Source organism: Ranitomeya imitator, chromosome 6, assembly GCF_032444005.1.
Source record: "Ranitomeya imitator isolate aRanImi1 chromosome 6, aRanImi1.pri, whole genome shotgun sequence".
Lineage (NCBI taxonomy): Eukaryota > Metazoa > Chordata > Amphibia > Anura > Dendrobatidae > Ranitomeya > Ranitomeya imitator.
In genome coordinates this window covers 564,823,142-564,843,845 of record NC_091287.1, presented here as the reverse complement: position 1 = coordinate 564,843,845, position 20,704 = coordinate 564,823,142, and the positions used below count along the sequence as shown (strand labels likewise).

At 47.0% G+C, this 20,704-nt stretch overlaps 1 protein-coding gene across 1 annotated transcript in view; it reads right to left on the bottom strand.

Annotated features, from left to right (window-relative positions):
* The window catches only part of LOC138643505 (zinc finger protein 850-like), a 184,680-nt gene that overhangs the window by 153,507 nt on the left and 10,469 nt on the right, over positions 1 to 20,704 (bottom strand). Inside the window, exons 5-8 of the mRNA XM_069732403.1 lie at positions 19,817 to 19,914; positions 19,660 to 19,726; positions 19,468 to 19,556; positions 17,793 to 17,901 (exon numbers count right to left, since the gene is read on the bottom strand). Of these exons, the coding sequence (XP_069588504.1) occupies positions 17,793 to 17,901; positions 19,468 to 19,556; positions 19,660 to 19,726; positions 19,817 to 19,914 (363 nt within the window). The remainder of the gene's footprint in view (positions 1 to 17,792; positions 17,902 to 19,467; positions 19,557 to 19,659; positions 19,727 to 19,816; positions 19,915 to 20,704) is intronic.

Sequence of the window (20,704 nt, the reverse complement as noted above, 5' to 3'; positions counted from 1 at the left end):
TGTGATAAGTGCCCCCGATCCTGTGTGTGATAAGTAAGTGCCCCCCCTTCCTGTGTGTGATAAGTAAGTGCCCCCCGTCCTGTGTGTGATAAGTAAGTGCCCCCCGTCCTGTGTGTGATAAGTAAGTGCCCCCCTTCCTGTGTGTGATAAGTGCCCCCCGTCCTGTGTGTGATAAGTAAGTGCTGCTGTAAAGCTGGCAGCGCTGTTCAAGCACCATGTAGTTCCTTCAGGAAATGCCCATCTAGTTACAGGCTGCAATCACCACTCCCTCCTGCGATGACAGGGGAATATAAAGCCAAGAAAACATAATGGCCGCGATGTCCTCCCACCTTGGCAGGTCACAGCTGAGAGGCAGGAGGAGCGGCCTAAATGCAACCGATGCGGTCATTGTCCGACTACAGTCTGTTATGCCCATGGTTGCCGTAAGTGAAGTGTGCAAGTGTCGTGCCCAGATACTTACGCCCACACTGATGAAAATGGCAGCTCCCAGTGGCAAAAGTAAAAGTTAATAAACTATTAAAGTGGTTCATTTAATTTTGCATTAAAAATAATTGATTACGGTATATAATCAATAATTATTAATACACAATTTACAATCATGGCACCTTCCCTTTAATGGCAATGTGGAAGATAAAAAATGAAAACTTTTACTTTTTCACCACACAAATATTGTTTTAGCCCAATGGTTATAGGAGAAAACGGAGCATACAATTTGTTTTTCTCAGTCTCCCATGACAGCACTACCAGAGAGAGGGGATTTGCCCTTCAGGGACAGGAAACCTACAGGATAAAAGGGCGGTACCTCTCGCCTGCATCAGTTTGGTTTCCTGTCCCTGACGGGGAACCTTCTAGGATCGGTACCTGAATGAAGAACCGGAGCCGGCCAGTCGGGTTATGGCAGCGGTGAGGCCCCTGTCACTGCTGGCGTGGTGTCCGATGCTGCCACTGCTGGGACCGATGGGTCTGCAGAGTGTGCGGGGGGAAGCGCAGCCACCACTCCGGATAGGAGGTAGGGGCTTCAGGGACCCGGACGCCAGGAAGACCGCGCCAGAATGGGCACTTCCGGATTCGGATATAGTGCCTATTCATTTCCGGGTCCCGGGCAGTGCGCGCATGCGCAGAAGAGAAAGGGGGAAAAAAAAAGAGAATCAGCACTTTCCCGGTGACGCAGCCATGGAGGAGGGGGCTGGTATTGGTGCCATGTTTTAAACGAGGAGTGATGCGCAATTCATTGCTGCATGCCGTCCAAAACCATGGAGGACAGCGATCAGCGGCTCCAGCCGCAGCCACAGCAGCAGCGCCACCACCAGCGCAAGCCAGATGTGCAAAGGAAGAGGTCCCCTGCCGACACTCACCATACCCGATCCAGCAGCCATTCCACACAGCATAGTAAAGGCTCCAGTGTTGTAAACCAGCCGAGACCACCACCTACGGATCGAATACAGGATCCTACACCTCCTCCAGAACCGGTACCAGTGGCTGCGCAAGATGGGTGAGTGATCTTCGTGAATGTTCACTAGTATAATGGGGTCCTCTCTTCTCCGTTTATTTTAGGCAAGGAAAAGAACGGGGAAAACTAAACACAGAACCTGCCCACTGTGTGAAAATTCCTTACTGCAGTCCTGGGATAAGAAGTTGTGTGATTCCAGTATAGGACGAGTCCTCTGTGAGGAAACCCCAAACTTCACCTCTGAATTACGATCCGTAATAAAATCAGGAGGTAGAGACAGTGTTTAAATCCCTTAGAGGAGGAAGGGTTAAAGATAAATCTCCCATACCCTATTCCCACTCCGATTCCTCTATTTCTGACATTGGAGACTCAGATAGACGGGATTCCTCCTCCTCTTCCTCGGATAACGAGAGTGGAGGCCGTCACTGCTTTCCTCTAGATGAAGTCGATGCACTTGTGAAGGCAGTCAGATCAACCATGGGAGTCATAGATCCCCGGGCTGACAAATCAGTACAGGACATAATGTTCGGTGGATTAGGACAAAAAAAGCGCAGAGTCTTTCCTATTAATGAAAACATCCAAGCCTTAATTAAAAGGGAGTGGGAAAAGCCAGAGAGAAAAACTCGTCGGTACCCTCCCATAAAAGGAAATATCCCTTCGAGGAAGAGGCTTCTACTTCATGGGATAAGGCCCCTAAACTTGACGTTGCAGTAGCCAAGGCCTCAAAAAAAATTTGCTTTGCCCTTTGAGGACATGGGAACCCTGAAGGATCCCCTTGACAAAAGAGCGGCAATGTCATTGCTGGGGTCCCTTTCTGCCTGCCTCCCAGCAGTCCAGTGGGCACAACTCCACACGAGAAACCTCCAGTGGGACATTCTGAAAAAAACAGAATACACTAAGGGGACGTCTAGAAGACCACATCACTCTAAATTCAACCACTATTCATTCCCTAGTTTGGTGGTTGGATCCCAACAACCTGTCAAAAGGGGTCTCTTGGGTAACAGAGGTATCTCGAATAGTTACCACAGATGCGAGTCCCACGGGGTGGGGAGCTCACCTGGGCAACAGTGTCATTCAGGGAATCTGGAGGGGTCAGGAATACAAAGCTTCCTCAAACCAAAAAGAACTCTGGGTGGTGGGCCACGCTCTATTATCCTTCCTTCACAACCTACAATGGCATCATGTCCGGGTATTTTCGGACAATCAGGTAGTGGTGGCCTACCTGAATCACCAGGGGGGACCAGATCTCACGCCCTTATGAAGGCCACTTCCGAAATCTTCAGTTTAGCAGAGATCAATTTCCTATCCCTTTCTGCGCTACATATGAGGAGTAGAAAATCAGAAGGCAGACTTCTTAAGCCGTACCCATCTAAAACAGGGGGAATGGACTCTAAATCAAAGCATCTTCGATCAGATCTCCAAACTATGGGGGGTCCCTGTAATAGACCTTTTTGCCAATGTAAAAAACAGGAAAGTAAAAGAATTTTGTTCTCTAGACCCCAGGGGGGGCCCTCAGGCGCTGGATGCATTCACGATTCCCTGGACTCAGGGTCTCGCATATGCTTTTCCCCCTCCTATACTTATCCCGGCAGTTCTGCAGAAAATCAGACAGGACAGGGCAAGACTCATTCTAATAGCCCCCTTCTGGCCCAAAAGGACCTGGTTTTCCTGGCTGAGGATACTATCGGTCACCGATCCCTGGGTTCTTCCGGATCTTCCGGACCTCCTATCACAGGGACTGGTGCTCCACCCTCAGTCAGAGAGTCTCCACTTGACAGCGTGGAACTTGAGGGGTCACTACTAAAGGGAAGGGGCTTTTCGGATAAATTAGTTTCCACACTGTTAAAAAGTAGGAAAACGTTAACCACTAAAATATACGGCAAAACTTGGAAAAAGTTTCTGTCCTCCTCTGGGGTGAAGTTACAAGATGGGGTCCAAATCCCTAAGGTGTTAGAATTTCTACAAAAAGGTTTAGATCTGGGCCTCTCAGTAAGCACCCTGAAAGTGCAAATAGCGGCCTTGGGAGCATTATACAGTGAAAACATGGCTGCTAATCCATGGGTAACACGTTTTATAAAAGCTGCTATAAGATCGAAACCCATAAACATAAAAAGAATAACAACTTGGGACTTAAACTTGGTCTTGTCAGCTCTAACAGAACCCTCGTTTGAGCCTATAAATTCAATATCCCTTAAAATTTTATCACTGAAGACGGCCCTTCTGACAGCCTTAACATCTGCCCGTAGAATAAGTGAGCTCCAGGCCCTATCTGCGAGGCCTCCCTTTACACAAATCCTGGGTGATAGGGTTATCCTGAGAACTGACCCTGCCTATCTACCCAAGGTTGCGTCCAAATTTCACAGGTCCCAGGAGATAATCCTTCCTTCCTTCTGCCTAAACCCTAAAAACAAAAAAGAGGAAAAATTCCACACATTAGATGTGAGAAGGTGTCTAGCTCAATACTTAGAATCCATCCAGCAGCATAGGAAGGAAGGGTCTCTCTTTGACTGTTTCCAGGGATCCAGAAAAAGACTCAAAGCCTCCAAGGGCGCTATAGCACGCTGGATAACAGATGCGATAGCCTTGGCACACTCATCCACAGGAAACACAGTTCCCGAGGGGCTGAAAGCGCACTCCACAAGAGCTATGGCGACCTCCTGGGCCGAAAAGTCGGAGGTATCAATAGACCAAATCTGTAAAGCGGCCACCTGGTCATCACCTTCAACATTTTTTAGACACTACTGTTTAGACCTAGCCTCTTCGTCTGACTTAACCTTCGGAAGAAGGGTCTTGCAGGCTGTGGCCCCTCCCTAAAGCAACAATCTCTGCAATTCTCTCTGGTAGTGCTGTCATGGGCGACTGAGAAAAGCATAGTTACTTACTGGTAACGGTATTTCTCAGAGCCCATGACAGCACCTGCTTATTCCCCCCTTATCACGTGTGCGGTGAGAACTTTTATTTTTAACGAAGTGTGTTTTATTAATATAGACACAGACATCTGATGCTCTGTAAACCAAACTGATGCAGGAGAGAGGTACCGCCCTTTTATCCTATAGGTTTCCTGTCCCTAAAGGGCGGATCCCCTCTCTCTGGTAGTGCCGTCATGGGCTCTGAGAAATACCGTTATCGGTAAGTAACTATGCTTTTCAGTTTCTCATGAGTACACAGATACCCCATATATGGGGGAAAACTACTGTTTGGGTGCATGGCAGGGCTCGGAATGGAAGAAGAACCATTTGACTTTTTGAATGCAAACTAGGTGGAATGAACAGTGAATTTCATGTTGTGTTTGGAGAGCCCCTGATGTGCCTAAGAAGTGGAAATCCCCCACAAGAGACACTATTTTGGAAACTACACCCCTGAAGGAATGTATGTGAATGTGTAGTGAGCACCTTGAATCCACAGGTGCGTTAAGCTATGAAAAATGAAAAAAAATTCCCACAAAAATCAGCACAAAATTTTTCATTTTCAAAAGGGTAAAAGGAGAAAATGGACCCCCTCATAAGTGATCTCATTCTCCAAATTACACCCTCCCTTCCAATTAATCTAGGGGTGCAGTGATCATATTGACACCACCTGTGCCTCAGACTTTTATACCATTGGGCAGAAAAGAAAGAATAAATTACATTTTTTACCACTAAAATGTTGTTTTAGCCCAAAAGTTTTTAATTTTTATAAGGGCTAATAGGAAAAAAATGGAGCTGACAGTTTGTTGTGCACTCTCTCCTGAGTGCGTCAATACCCTACATGTAATCAGGAACTACTTTTGAGGCACAGAAGGGAAGGGGCCAGATTATAGTGCGGATTTTACTGTTATGGTTTGCAGGTGCCATGTCACATTGGCAGAGCGCCCCAATAATTGTCCCATTTTACAAACTACACATCTCAGTGAATTCATCTAGGGGTGCAGTGATCATATTGACATCACATGTGCCCCACGGAATTTTATACTAGTGTGCAGTGAAGAAATAATTACCGTATATACTCGAGTATAAGCCGACCCGAGTATAAGCCGAGACCCCTAATTTTGCCACAAAAAAACTGGGAAAACTTAATGACTCGAGTATAACCCTAGGGTGGGAAATGCAGCAGCTACTGGTAAATTTCAAAAATAAAAATAGATACCAATAAAATACTGGATTACTTACCGGTAATGCTCTTGTATAGAGCCCACGACAGCACCCACTAGAGAGAGGGGATCCGCCCCTAGGAACAGGAAACCTACAGAGAGATAAAAGGGGCGGCCCCCCTCGCTCCTCACTTGTATTACAGAGGTTAGATCAGATCTAATCTATAGTGCTTCTAAAAAGTACTAGGTGAAGACCAGGTTGCGGCCTTACATATAAGGTCTATTGGCCTATCTGCCGTCTCCGCCCAGGAAGTCGACAAAGCCCTTATAGAGTGTGCTCCCACATGTAATGGGGGATCCTCTTCCTTTAGCTTTATATGCCAGAATTATGGCTTCTCTGATCCAGCGTGATAACGTATTCTTTGTGACTTTGGAGCCTTTGTTCTTATCTTTTTTTCACCTATCTATAGGAAAAGGCCTCGCCGTCAGGATACACCGGACCCACCGCACAGGAAGAACATGGCGTCCTCACAGGAAACGCCAGTCTGACCCCGCGCCCCCGGAAGTTCAACAACCACTTCCGGGACACCAATGCTACTGCGCATGCGCGCGCATCCATGTTTCACAGTGCGGCTGAAGACACCGCTACTGAGGGTTAACACTCGCGCCTGCAGCCACACTGCGCCGACAACCTCGCGGCACTCAGCTCCTGCCTGCAGCCACACTGCGCCGCCATCCTTGGGGGGACGAAAGAGGAAGGAGGACAGACAGCCTCGCGGCATTCAGCTGGAGCTACTCCTGACCATGGCAGCAGGTATCGCTCTGAGGGGGTAGGCGCCAGCGTGTACTTACCAGCTTTCGTGCGGTGGACCGTACAACAGTGTCCCAGCAGGGAGACTGTTGAAGATACCGGGAGTCCCCGTAATGAAATCAGAGGAGGGGGGAAGCCAGCAGGATCATTCCCCCGACTCTGTTACCCGCTCTGGAGCCCCTGCCGCTCAGCAGAGTCGTACAGGCGGCAGTTCAGGCCGGTTTTCCTCTTCATGATTAATCTCCAGAGATTCTTCTCTGTGGGTTCCCATCTAGGAAAAGGAAACCAACTGAGGAGCGAGGGGGGGCCGCCCCTTATCTCTGCAGGTTTCCTGTTCCTAGGGGCAGATCCCCTCTCTCTAGTGGGTGCCGTTGTGGCGAATAGAAAAGTAAAATTAATTGAGACATCAGTAGGTTAAGCGTTTTTGAATATCCATATTGAATCAGGAGCCCCATATAATGCTCCATAAAGTTCATGATGGGCCCATAAGATGCTCCATATTAAACTATGCCCCATATAATGCTGCACAAATGCTGATTATGGCCCCATAAGATGCTCCATACAGACATTTGCCGCATATAGTGCTCCACAAATGCTGATTATGGCCCCATAAGATGCCCCATACAAATATTTGCCCCATATGCTGTTGCTGCGATTAAAAAAATAAAAATAAATAATAATATGACATACTCACCTCTCAGGCCCCCGGCACTTGCTATATTCACCTTTCCCGTTCCACCACTGAGCGCCGCCGTGTCTTCCCCGTCCTCTGCACTGACTGTTCAGGCAGAGGGCGGAGCGCACTAATCACGTCATCGCGTCCTCTGACCTGAGCGTCCGTGCAGAGGACGCGGAAGACGGAGCGGCGGCCGGCTGTGGAATGGGGAGCAGGTGAATATCACGCACTGCGTAATATTCACCTGCTCCTGGCGACACAAAAGAGCACAGTGAGGTCAAAAATTCTTTGTTGTAAAAAAACAAACAAAAAAAAAAAAAATCACAGTAATAAGCAAGTGCTAGTCAAAAGATGGAAAAAAACAGGGTATTTAGTTGATACGTTTTTTTGCAAAAAAATGTATACTAAGCTGCTCCACCAATCGCCAAGGTATACCCATATAGAGCAGTCCTATCTAATGTATATAATCCCTATCTGATGTATTTAAAAACCTGATCATCTGTATAGTACCTGTATGAGCAGGGTTCAGAGAGGAAATATCCATGTGGACTGTTATGTTTGCTAATGAAAGGTGTTATGAAGGCAATCCAGAGACACAGTGTGCCTAGCGATCAGAGCGCACACAGTGATCTGACAAATACCCAAAAACAAAAGAACGAGCTCTGAGACGTGGAAACTCTGTAGACTGCACACCTGATCCTATCCTAAACACAACTAAAAGCGGCTGTGGATTGCGCCTAACAACTACCTATGCAACTCGGCACAGCCTAAGAAACTAGCTAGCCTGAAGATAGAAAAATAGGCCTGACTTGCCCCAGAGAAATACCCCAAAGGAAAAGGCAGCACCCCACATATAATGACTGTGAGTAAGATGAAAAGACAAAACGTAGGGATGAAATAGATTCAGCAAAGTGGGGCCCGATATTCTAGACAGAGCGAGGACAGTAAAGCGAACTTTGCAGTCTACAAAAAACCCTAAAGCAAAAACCACGCAAAGGGGGCAAAAAAGACCCACCGTGCCGAACTAACGGCACGGCGGTACACCCTTTGCGTCTCAGAGCTTCCAGCAAAACAAAAGACAAGCTGGACAGAAAAAAAGCAACAAAATAGCAAAAAGCACTTAGCTATACAGAGCAGCAGGTCACAGGAACAATCAGGAGAAGCTCAGATCCAACACTGGAACATTGACAAGGAGCAAGGATAGCAGCATCAGGCGGAGTTAAGTAACGAAGCAGCTAACGAGCTCACCAGAACACCTGAGGGAGGAAGCTCAGAAGCTGCAGTACCACTTGTGACCACAGGAGTGAATTCAGCCACAGAATTCACAACAGTACCCCCCCCTTGAGGAGGGGTCACCGAACCCTCACCAGAGCCCCCAGGCCGACCAGGATGAGCCGCATGAAAGGCACGAACAAGATCGGGAGCATGAACATCAGAGGCAAAAATCCAGGAATTATCTTCCTGAGCATAACCCTTCCATTTAACCAGATACTGGAGTTTCCGTCTAGAAACACGAGAATCCAAAATCTTCTCCACAATATACTCCAATTCCCCCTCCACCAAAACCGGGGCAGGAGGCTCAACAGATGGAACCATAGGTGCCACGTATCTCCGCAACAACAACCTATGGAATACATTATGTATGGAAAAGGAGTCTGGGAGGGTCAAACAAAAAGACACAGGATTGAGAACCTCAGAAATCCTATACGGACCAATAAAACGAGGTTTAAATTTAGGAGAGGAAACCTTCATAGGAATATGACGAGAAGATAACCAAACCAGATCCCCAACACGAAGTCGGGGACCCACACGGCGTCTGCGATTAGCGAAAAGTTGAGCCTTCTCCTGGGACAAGGTCAAATTGTCCACTACCTGAATCCAGATCTGCTGCAACCTGTCCACCACAGAATCCACACCAGGACAGTCCGAAGACTCAACCTGTCCTGAAGAGAAAAGAGGATGGAACCCAGAATTGCAAAAAAAAATGGAGAAACCAAGGTAGCCGAGCTGGCCCGATTATTAAGGGCGAACTCAGCCAACGGCAAAAAGGACACCCAATCATCCTGGTCAGCAGAAACAAAACATCTCAGATATGTTTCCAAGGTCTGATTGGTTCGTTCGGTCTGGCCATTAGTCTGAGGATGGAAAGCCGAGGAAAAGGATAGGTCAATGCCCATCCTACCACAAAAGGCTCGCCAAAACCTTGAAACAAACTGGGAACCTCTGTCAGAAACAATATTCTCAGGAATGCCATGCAACCGAACCACATGCTGAAAGAACAAAGGTACCAAATCAGAGGAGGAAGGCAATTTAGCCAAGGGCACCAGATGGACCATTTTAGAAAAGCGATCACAGACCACCCAAATGACTGACATCTTTTGAGAAACGGGAAGGTCAGAAATGAAATCCATCGAAATATGTGTCCAAGGCCTCTTTGGGACCGGCAAGGGCAAAAGCAACCCACTGGCACGAGAACAGCAGGGCTTAGCCCTAGCACAAATCCCACAGGACTGCACAAAAGTACGTACATCCCGTGACAGAGATGGCCACCAGAAGGATCTAGCCACTAACTCTCTGGTACCAAAGATTCCAGGATGACCAGCCAACACCGAACAATGAAGTTCAGAGATAAGTTTATTAGTCCACCTATCAGGGACGAACAGTTTCTCCGCTGGACAACGATCAGGTTTATTCGCCTGAAATTTTTGCAGCACCCGCCGCAAATCAGGGGAGATGGCAGACACAATGACTCCTTCCTTGAGGATACCCGCTGGCTCAGATAAACCCGGAGAGTCGGGCACAAAACTCCTAGACAGAGCATCCGCCTTCACATTTTTAGAGCCCGGAAGGTACGAAATCACAAAGTCGAAGCGGGCAAAAAATAACGACCAACGGGCCTGTCTAGGATTCAAGCGCTTGGCAGACTCGAGATAAGTCAAGTTCTTATGATCAGTCAATACCACCACGCGATGCTTAGCTCCTTCAAGCCAATGGCGCCACTCCTCGAATGCCCACTTCATGGCCAGCAACTCTCGGTTGCCCACATCATAATTACGCTCAGCGGGCGAAAACTTCCTGGAAAAGAAAGCACATGGTTTCATCACTGAGCAATCAGAACCTCTGTGTGACAAAACCGCCCCTGCTCCAATCTCAGAAGCATCAACCTCGACCTGGAACGGAAGAGAAACATCTGGCTGACACAACACAGGGGCAGAACAAAAACGACGCTTCAACTCCTGAAAAGCTTCCACAGCAGCAGAAGACCAATTAACCAAATCAGCACCCTTCTTGGTCAAATCGGTCAATGGTTTGGCAATGCTAGAAAAATTACAGATGAAGCGACGATAAAAATTAGCAAAGCCCAGGAACTTTTGCAGACTTTTCAGAGATGTCGGCTGAATCCAATCCTGGATGGCTTGGACCTTAACAGGATCCATCTCGATAGTAGAAGGGGAAAAGATGAACCCCAAAAATGAAACTTTCTGCACACCGAAGAGACACTTTGATCCCTTCACAAACAAAGAGTTAGCACGCAGGACCTGAAAAACCATTCTGACCTGCTTCACATGAGACTCCCAATCATCTGAGAAGATCAAAATGTCATCCAAGTAAACAATCAGGAATTTATCCAGATACTCACGGAAGATGTCATGCATAAAAGACTGAAACACAGATGGAGCATTGGCAAGTCCGAACGGCATCACTAGATACTCAAAATGACCCTCGGGCGTATTGAATGCAGTTTTCCATTCATCTCCTTGCCTGATTCTCACCAGATTATACGCACCACGAAGATCTATCTTAGTGAACCAACTAGCCCCCTTAATCCGAGCAAACAAGTCAGATAACATTGGCAAGGGATACTGAAATTTAACTGTGATCTTATTAAGAAGGCGGTAATCAATACACGGTCTCAGCGAACCATCCTTCTTGGCTACAAAGAAGAACCCTGCTCCCAGTGGTGATGACGATGGGCGAATATGTCCCTTCTCCAGGGATTCCTTCACATAACTGCGCATAGCGGCGTGTTCGGGCACGGATAAATTAAATAATCGACCTTTAGGGAATTTACTACCAGGAATCAAATTGATAGCACAATCACAATCCCTATGCGGAGGTAGGGCATCGGACTTGGGCTCTTCAAATACATCCTGATAATCAGACAAGAACTCTGGGACCTCAGAAGGGGTGGATGACGAAATCGACAAAAATGGAACATCACCATGTACCCCCTGACAACCCCAGCTGGATACCGACATGGAATTCCAATCCAATACTGGATTATGGGTTTGTAGCCATGGCAACCCCAACACGACCACATCATGCAGATTATGTAGCACCAGAAAGCGAATAACTTCCTGATGTGCAGGAGCCATGCACATGGTCAGCTGGGCCCAGTACTGAGGTTTATTCTTGGCCAAAGGTGTAGCATCAATTCCTCTCAACGGAATAGGACACCGCAAAGGCTCCAAGAAAAACCCACAACGTTTAGCATAATCCAAATCCATCAGATTCAGGGCAGCGCCTGAATCCACAAACGCCATGACAGAAAACGACGACAAAGAGCAAATCAAGGTAATGGACAGAAGGAATTTGGACTGTACAGTACCAATGACGGCAGACCTAGCGGACCGCTTAGGACAATTAGAAATAGCATGAGTGGAATCACCACAGTAGAAACACAGACCATTCAGACGTCTGTCTTCTTGCCGTTCAACTCTGGTCATAGTCCTATCGCACTGCATAGGCTCAGGTTTAACCTCAGGCAATACCGCCAAATGGTGCACAGATTTACGCTCGCGCAAGCGTCGACCGATCTGAATGGCCAAAGACAAAGACTCATTCAAACCAGCAGGCATAGGAAATCCCACCATGACATCCTTAAGAGCCTCAGAGAGACCCTTTCTGAACAAAGCTGCCAGCGCAGATTCATTCCACTGAGTGAGTACTGACCATTTCCTAAATTTCTGACAATATACTTCTATATCATCCTGACCCTGGCACAAAGCCAGCAAATTTTTCTCAGCCTGATCCACTGAATTAGGCTCATCGTACAGTAATCCGAGCGCCAGGAAAAACGCATCGATACTACTCAATGCAGGGTCTCCTGGCGCAAGAGAAAATGGCCAGTCTTGAGGGTCGCAGCGCAAAAAAGAAATAATAATCAAAACCTGTTGACTAGGATTACCAGAAGAATGAGGTTTCAAGGCCAGAAATAGCTTACAATTATTTTTGAAACTTAGAAACTTAGTTCTATCTCCAAAAAACAAATCAGGAATAGGAATTCTTGGTTCTAACATAGATTTCCGATCAATAGTATCTTGAATCTTTTGTACATTTATAACGAGATTATCCATTGAAGAGCACAGAGCCTGAATATCCATGTCCACAGCTGTGTCCTGAAGCACTCTAATGTCTAGGGGAAAAAAAAAATGAACACAGAGCAGAAAAAAAAAAAAAAATGATGTCAGAACTTTTTCTTTCCCTCTATTGAGAATCATTAGTTTGGGCTCCTTGTACTGTTATGTCTGCTAATGAAAGGTGTTATGAAGGCAATCCAGAGACACAGTGTGCCTAGCGATCAGAGCGCACACAGTGATCTGACAAATACCCAAAAACAAAAGAACGAGCTCTGAGACGTGGAAACTCTGTAGACTGCACACCTGATCCTATCCTAAACACAACTAAAAGTGGCTGTGGATTGCGCCTAACAACTACCTATGCAACTCGGCACAGCCTAAGAAACTAGCTAGCCTGAAGATAGAAAAATAGGCCTGACTTGCCCCAGAGAAATACCCCAAAGGAAAAGGCAGCCCCCCACATATAATGACTGTGAGTAAGATGAAAAGACAAAACGTAGGGATGAAATAGATTCAGCAAAGTGGGGCCCGATATTCTAGATAGAGCGAGGACAGAAAAGCGAACTTTGCAGTCTACAAAAAACCCTAAAGCAAAAACCACGCAAAGGGGGCAAAAAAGACCCACCGTGCCGAACTAACGGCACGGCGGTACACCCTTTGTGTCTCAGAGCTTCCAGCAAAACAAAAGACAAGCTGGACAGAAAAAAAGCAACAAAATAGCAAAAAGCACTTAGCTATACAGAGCAGCAGGACACAGGAACAATCAGGAGAAGCTCAGATCCAACACTGGAACATTGACAAGGAGCAAGGATAGCAGCATCAGGTGGAGTTAAGTAACGAAGCAGCTAACGAGCTCACCAGAACACCTGAGGAAGTAAGCTCAGAAGCTGCAGTACCACTTGTGACCACAGGAGTGAATTCAGCCACAGAATTCACAACAGTGGACATGCTGGATGGAACAACTTTGATGCAAATGACCCATAAGGTGTGATGGACTCCCCAGTCTTGTAGAAATGAGAACAATTATAGAACCAGAAACACATGGGCTACTTGCACATTTAACAAGTCAGTAGGAACCTGTTCACACCACCAAGAAACTTGAAGACACAAAAGAGCACAGCGAGGTCAAAAATACTCTGTTGTAAAAAAAAAACAAACAAAAAAAAAACGTATCAACTAAATAGCCTGTTTTTTCCATCTTTTGACTAGCACTTGCTTATTACTGTGATTTTTTTTACAACAGAGTATTTTTGACCTCACTGTGCTCTTTTGTGTTTCTGGTTCACCTGCTCCTGGCACAGTGTCCCTGGTTCTCCGGCCGCCGGCAGCTTCTTCCTGTAGTGAGCGGTCACAGGGTACTGCTCATTACAGTAATGAATATGCGGCTCCACCCCTTTGGGAGTGGGGTCCATATTCATTACTGTAATGAGCGGTACCATGTGACCGCTCACTACAGGAAGAAGCTGCGGGCGCCAGAGAACCAGGGACACTGCGCCAGGAGCAGGTGAGTATTATTACACAGCTGCCGCTCCACCTCCCCTGCCGACCCCTGGGTATGACTCGAGTATAAGCCGAGAGGGGCAATTTCAGCTTTAAAAAAAATGGACCGAAATTCTCGGCTTATACTCGAGTATATACGGTACATTTTTACCACTAAAATTGTTTTAGCCTCAGATTTTACATTTTCATACTGATAAATGGGTAAAAATGGCACCAAAATTTGTCCCACAATTTCTGCTGAACGTGGAAATACCCCTTATGGGGCTATACAGTATTGTTTAGGTACACGGCGAGACTTGGGAGGGACAGAGCGCTATTTGACTCTTGGAGAACAAACTGTGGTAGAATAGTTTGTGGACTCCATCCACAGTGCCTCTAGCTCTCATTATAAGGATTATTCCGATGGGGGGGGTTCTGTGTGACTCACGTATTTCAGAGATTTACACGGAAGACCTCATGTAAGCGCTCAGCACAGAATAAATGTGAGCCGAGTCTTACTGAGATCTTTGGGAGGCAGAATGAACAAATCAACAGCAAGTGAAGGATTGGTTTCATTTATCTTTTACATGGTTAACTAGTGCGACAGTATATGTATTTATTGGTATAACTTTTTTTTATTTTTTTTTTTATTTACTTACCGTATTTTCTGGCGTATAAGACGACCCCCAACTTTTCCATATAAAATATGGAATTTGGGATATGCCCGCCGTATAAGACGGGGGTCATCTTATACGCCCAGTCATCTTATACGGCGTGTGGTTCCCAGGGTCTGGAGGAGAGGAGACTCCTTCGGGCCCTGGGATCCATATTCATGTAAAAAATAAAGAATAAAAATAAAAAAACATGGATATACTCACCCTCGGACGGGCCCTGGCTCACAGAGCTGCTAGAGTCTTCTTCCGTTCCTTAGAATGCGGTGAGTGAAGGACTTTCGATGACGTCGTGGTCACGTGAGCGGTCAGTGCTCCCTGCACATGCCGTACCCGGCGTACAAGACGACCCCCGACTTTTGGGACAATTTTTAGGGGTCAAAAAGTCGTCTTATACACCGGAAAATACGGTAGTCCTTTTTAGGACTTTAACGCTTACCACTCTGATCGGTGGAATAAAAGAATTGCAATGTATTATACCAGTCAGTGCTGCACTGACAGAAGCCTCTCAGGCCATGCTCCGGGCACGGTCTTACCAAGCTCCCGTAGCTAGCAGACTCAGAGGTCTACATGATGACCTAGGGTTGCTATGATGATGGATAGCCCACGTTGGCGCCGATCAGAGGGGAGAGGGAGCCCCCTTCCTCTCTTAGCCTCCCAAATGCGGTGATTGATATTGATCATGGCATTTAAACGGTTAAACAGCCAGGGGCGTTGCGGGCATTGCTCCTATGACAGACACGGCTTGGCTATCATGTAAGCCGACTCCTGGCAGCAATTGCGCGGTGACAGCTACTGTGCCCGACTGATCACCGTGACGTACGTATAAGCCATTGGTCGGGAACCCCTATCTGACCGTGACGTATAGGTACGTCAAAAGTCGTGAATGGGTTAGATCCCGGCTGCAAGTACAACCTCTGTGCCCAAAAAGCTAAATTTGAGGGCGTGCGTGCACCAAGTCTTATTGCTTTATTTCCACGTTTTTGGAGCAGAAGCTGAGCTGAAAGTTTTACAGCAGTTTTGTTTTTGTTTTTTTTTAGCAGGATTTGAAGAATATTCACTCAGTTTCTGCTCCAAAACACTTTTACCCTAAGGCTGTGTGCACACGTTGCAAATTTTTTGCATTTGCGCTTTTCCCCGATAAAAACGTTATAAAACCGCAAAAAAACAGCATACATTATGCATCCCATCATTTTTAATGAATTCCGCAATTTTGGTGCACATGATGCGTTTTTTTTCTGAGAAAAAAAAAACGCATCGCGGTAAAAAACGCAGCATGTTCATTAATTTTGTGGATTTTTTGCAGATTTCCCACTATATAATGCACTGGGAAATGTCCGGAAAAATCCGCAAAAAGAACGCACCAAAAATGCGGTAAAAACGCGCAAAAAACGCATGCAAATTTCTTGCAGAAAATCTCAGGATTTTCTCAGGAAATTTCTGCAATAAATCCTGAACGTGTGCACATAGCCTTAGAGTATCGTCAGATGGAGTTTTTTTATTTTTTAAGAATCCATTTGATGAAACGCTCCTTTTCTGTGGAGCGTTTGTTTCCTGAATCTGGGTTTTGAAGGGTTTTTCAAACATTATGGCAGAGTTTCTTTCCTTGAAGCATTCTTCCAGCCTTTTGATTGGACAGTACCTAGGTTAGAGCATTTCCCATTGGAAGTCACCTTAACGAGGTGACAGGAACTTTCTCTTCTCACCGGGCATTTTTCAAAACAGAAATGGGGAAAAAGAAAAAAAAAAAAAGCTCAAAAGACTGAACGTGAACAGCAAAGTGGTTTTACAATAGAAATTTAAGGGAACACTTTTCATACTTTGTTTTTAGAGAGAAACTGCTGCAAAAGACCCCTCAAAAAACACACACATGCCCCAAATACATGACCCGACTCTGCATAGAGAATTCCTTAGGTCCAGCACGATGATACCAAGTATTACATGGTGACTTACTGTCACGGTTCACACCAATTTGTCATGAACCAGGGTTGTTTGGTTGCCCCTGGTTCTTTCTGAAGGGGATTTATCTATATCCCACTTGCCGGTTCCGGTTTGGAACTTGCAGCTCTCTGGCGCCCCCCTTACCCTCAGGTCAGTCAGGGTACTGCACCTAGGATAATTAGTCACCAGAAAGACTGCCTTACTTTGTACTGGCTAATGGGAACACTGCAGCGAGGGCGATATAACTACTCCAACTCAGGCGGGAACAATAATTATCAACACCACCGTCGCTACAAAGCCTCCCAAATGCACAGGACAAATCCCGCTGTAACCAGCTCCGATTTCTTAATTATTAACGGGTCCATAGCCAACCCAAATTAGTAACGTAATTCACGCCAGAGGACGTGACAGCTCGCTATAGAGCAAGGAGAGACAAAGCTAGTAATTTTATATATTTTGCTCCAAAAAAGGTAGTCACTGTTTACAGAAGTATAAAAAGGTATTATAAAAGTAGACAAGTCGTATATACAGTACAATTACAAATAAAATGGGATTAAAGTTGAAAAAAACACTTACATTTCATTCAGATCATTTCACCTCGTGGTCGACCGTGTGCTCAGGGGACACATCAAGATGCATTACACCCCTGTCTCGCAGCTAGCTCCTGGACAAAGACGAGGGAAGACTGCTGTCTCACTCACTTATCTCTCAGCCTAAAACCTAGGCACTCCCCCTGTGGTGACCTCACTCAGAGGCCGAATCCTCCCTTTTCTTAGAGTTATGACAAACCATTTCTATACATAACTCGTTGTATTAACCTCGTATAAGAACAATGCTATGATCAGGATGTTCACCACGCCAGGGGGGTACTTTTAAGTATAAACGTGGAGCACATACATGACCCACTTACAGAGAAATCCGCTCCTTGCAACTCACTGGGTTTAGCTCCTAGCGATTTCAGTGAGCTATAGATCTCTCTATGGATATCCGGAATATATAATCCTTATATCTCTAGCCTGGATTTGTGCCAGTATACGTAAGAGAACAATGCATTTTCTGTACCAGTTTTGGCTGGTATTAGGCAGGAGGGGGAATGAGGAGTTTAGGGAGTCTGGCTTTCTCGCAGCACAGAGCCATAAAAATTCTTCAGTGATTCCAGTGAGTGTTGCTGGCATACTGGGCTCACATTACACTATATAGCAGGGGGGAGGGAGTTGCCTGCAGACAAAAAGAGAAGAACTTTCTAGGTAGAGTGAAGACGGGGGTTCGGAAAAGCCATGGACCTTTTAGGTATATACTCAAGACATGGCATGTTCATATTATCGTGACACTTACCGGCGCCATCATCGCTAGGCGTCTCCTTCGCGTCACTCGGCGGATCGCTCCTCATCATCTCATCGGCTTCTTGTTTAATCTCCACTTTAATAACAGTCAGATCTTCCCCCTGATACACCAGGTGTAACGCGTCAGTACAATATGGCAGCAGATGGAGAAATCTAACAGATTAGTGTAATGGAAGAGGGCTGGAAATTAAGGAAAGAATCCTCTTAAAAGTTTTCTTTTTGGCAGAGTTAAATTTGTAAAGGGAACTTGTAGTAAGAAAGGAAATCCTATAAATCAGGTTTTTATGCTACATATAATAGGGGTATTACGTGCAATGGCCTTTATGTGCCTCCCAGAATAAGCCTGGAAACACATGGACCCCCTGGGGTGCATTGTGACTACAGCCACGGATCTGGTTACAGCATTAAATAAACGTGTGGACTGGGTCAAATTATGTCACCAAGTTTAGGGAAACCTGTCTTGGGCTTTTATTTTTGAAGAGATCTGTAGGATGATGGTGGGACGGATCTCTCCCTCCAGTCCTGTTCTTACAAATGGCCCATGGCTGTGTGAAGCTAACAAGCCAGCGGCATGGGCGGGTGACCACAATGGCACCCGAGACCCGCACAGGAGTGCGAGCCCCTGCGGCACAGGAGTGCGAGCCCCTGCGGCACAGGAGTGCGAGCCCCTGCGGCACAGGAGTGCGAGCCCCTGCGGCACAGGAGTGCGAGCCCCTGCGGCACAGGAGTGCGAGCCCCTGCGGCACAGGAGTGCGAGCCCCTGCGGCACAGGAGTGCGAGCCCCTGCGGCACAGGAGTGCGAGCCCCTGCGGCACAGGAGTGCGAGCCCCTGCGGCACAGGAGTGCGAGCCCCTGCGGCACAGGAGTGCGAGCCCCTGCGGCACAGGAGTGCGAGCCCCTGCGGCACAGGAGTGCGAGCCCCTGCGGCACAGGAGTGCGAGCCCCTGCGGCACAGGAGTGCGAGCCCCTGCGGCACAGGAGTGCGAGCCCCTGCGGCACAGGAGTGCGAGCCCCTGCGGCACAGGAGTGCGAGCCCCTGCGGCACAGGAGTGCGAGCCCCTGCGGCACAGGAGTGCGAGCCCCTGCGGCACAGGAGTGCGAGCCCCTGCGGCACAGGAGTGCGAGCCCCTGCGGCACAGGAGTGCGAGCCCCTGCGGCACAGGAGTGCGAGCCCCTGCGGCACAGGAGTGCGAGCCCCTGCGGCACAGGAGTGCGAGCCCCTGCGGCACAGGAGTGCGAGCCCCTGCGGCACAGGAGTGCGAGTCCCTGCGGCACAGGAGTGCGAGTCCCTGCGGCACAGGACTTTATTTCCGTATTCCCGGCAGTGATCTGGAGGTGAGCGACTGCATGCGTGCAGTGTCTGGATAACAAAGGAACTCTTTGGTCTTCAGATTCTTACGTCTCGTTAGGCCATTTATTATTAAGTTTGCTGGTTTTGTGGGGGGGGTTGTTTGCATTTTTCTAAGTTCTTTTGTTTCTTTTTTAAAGCGTAGAACTTTGTTGAGACTTGTCCGCATGTGATCCAAGACTCCATCGCCTTTCTTAGAGTATTGAAACCTGTTGACTGCAGGAAACCACCAAAAACTTATGACAAAATTTACAACTGGACAGACAAAATTGTCTGCACGTCCCTCTATGGATTTGATACAGAGCTCAGCGTCATCTACCTGAGGAGTCTCTGGGACGTTGTGACTTCCCTCTGGACGGTCCGGGGAACACAGAGGACGGGGACATCTCTCTGGGGGGTCTCTTTCATCTGTAGGAGACACAGAGCAGACAGTTTGCATGTGATGATAGGATGATGAGAGTTGTATCTAGAGGACGCTCTTTGACAACCAGTGATGGTTTCCCCTCCTTACTTGGCTGAATGGCCGCCCGCTCCCCTTCATCTATAACCACGACATTAATATCCATCAGATCTTCACCCTAAGCCGAAAAATAAAAAAAATACTGAAGAATGAACTTTGGTTCCATATCTTTATGGTCGTAGTTCAGTGAGGGCTCAGCACTATCTACCTGCTGATTCTCCGGGACGTTGTGATTCTCCTGTGGATGATCCTGAGGACATGGAGGACATGGACATCTCTCTGGTGGGTTTCTCCTGCTGGATCCATCTATGGGAGACAGACACACAGTGACAGAACCAAAACCTTCTGCAGATCTGTCCATACATCACACACTTCCCTCATCATATCCCTTGTTACAGATAATTATCAGGGTGATCTAATATTGAGCTCGTCAACTTTCTGCTGGAACACCAACATAACACGGTGGTGCCCACATTATAATCTCAGGCGCCACACTGTGGAGCTTCAGGAATATGAGTAATCTCAAAAGTTGTCCTGATCGTAAGTATACATGGTGCTAGATAAGTGTCACGGATCCCACCGTGCTGCCACCAATATGTCACGGATCCCACCGTGCTTCCACCAATATGTCACAGTTCACAGGGAAGATACCTTTATCATCCCCACCACTCACTCCAATTTGTTATAACTACTCCCACTCAGGTGGGAACAATAATTATCAACGCCGCCATCGCTACAAATCCTCCCAAACTAATAAAATAACAAAATAATGGCTGGTAACAACAACTCCCAGTATCTCCTTACAATTGTTTAGGACATAGTGGGAATTGTAGGCTCATATGATACAACTGTATATAGGCCTGACCTCACGTTGCATTTCATCACTGTACTAAACTTGGTAATGTATATATGTACTGATGGTGGTTCTGGTGCTATATTCATGTACTGAAGACTGTTCTGGTGCTGTATTTCTGCACGGTTTGTGGTTCTGTATTCCTGTACTGCTGGGGTTTCTGGTGATCTATTTCTATACTGCTGCTGGTCGTGACACAGTATTTCTGTACTCCTAGTGGCTCTGGTAATGTATTTCTGTACC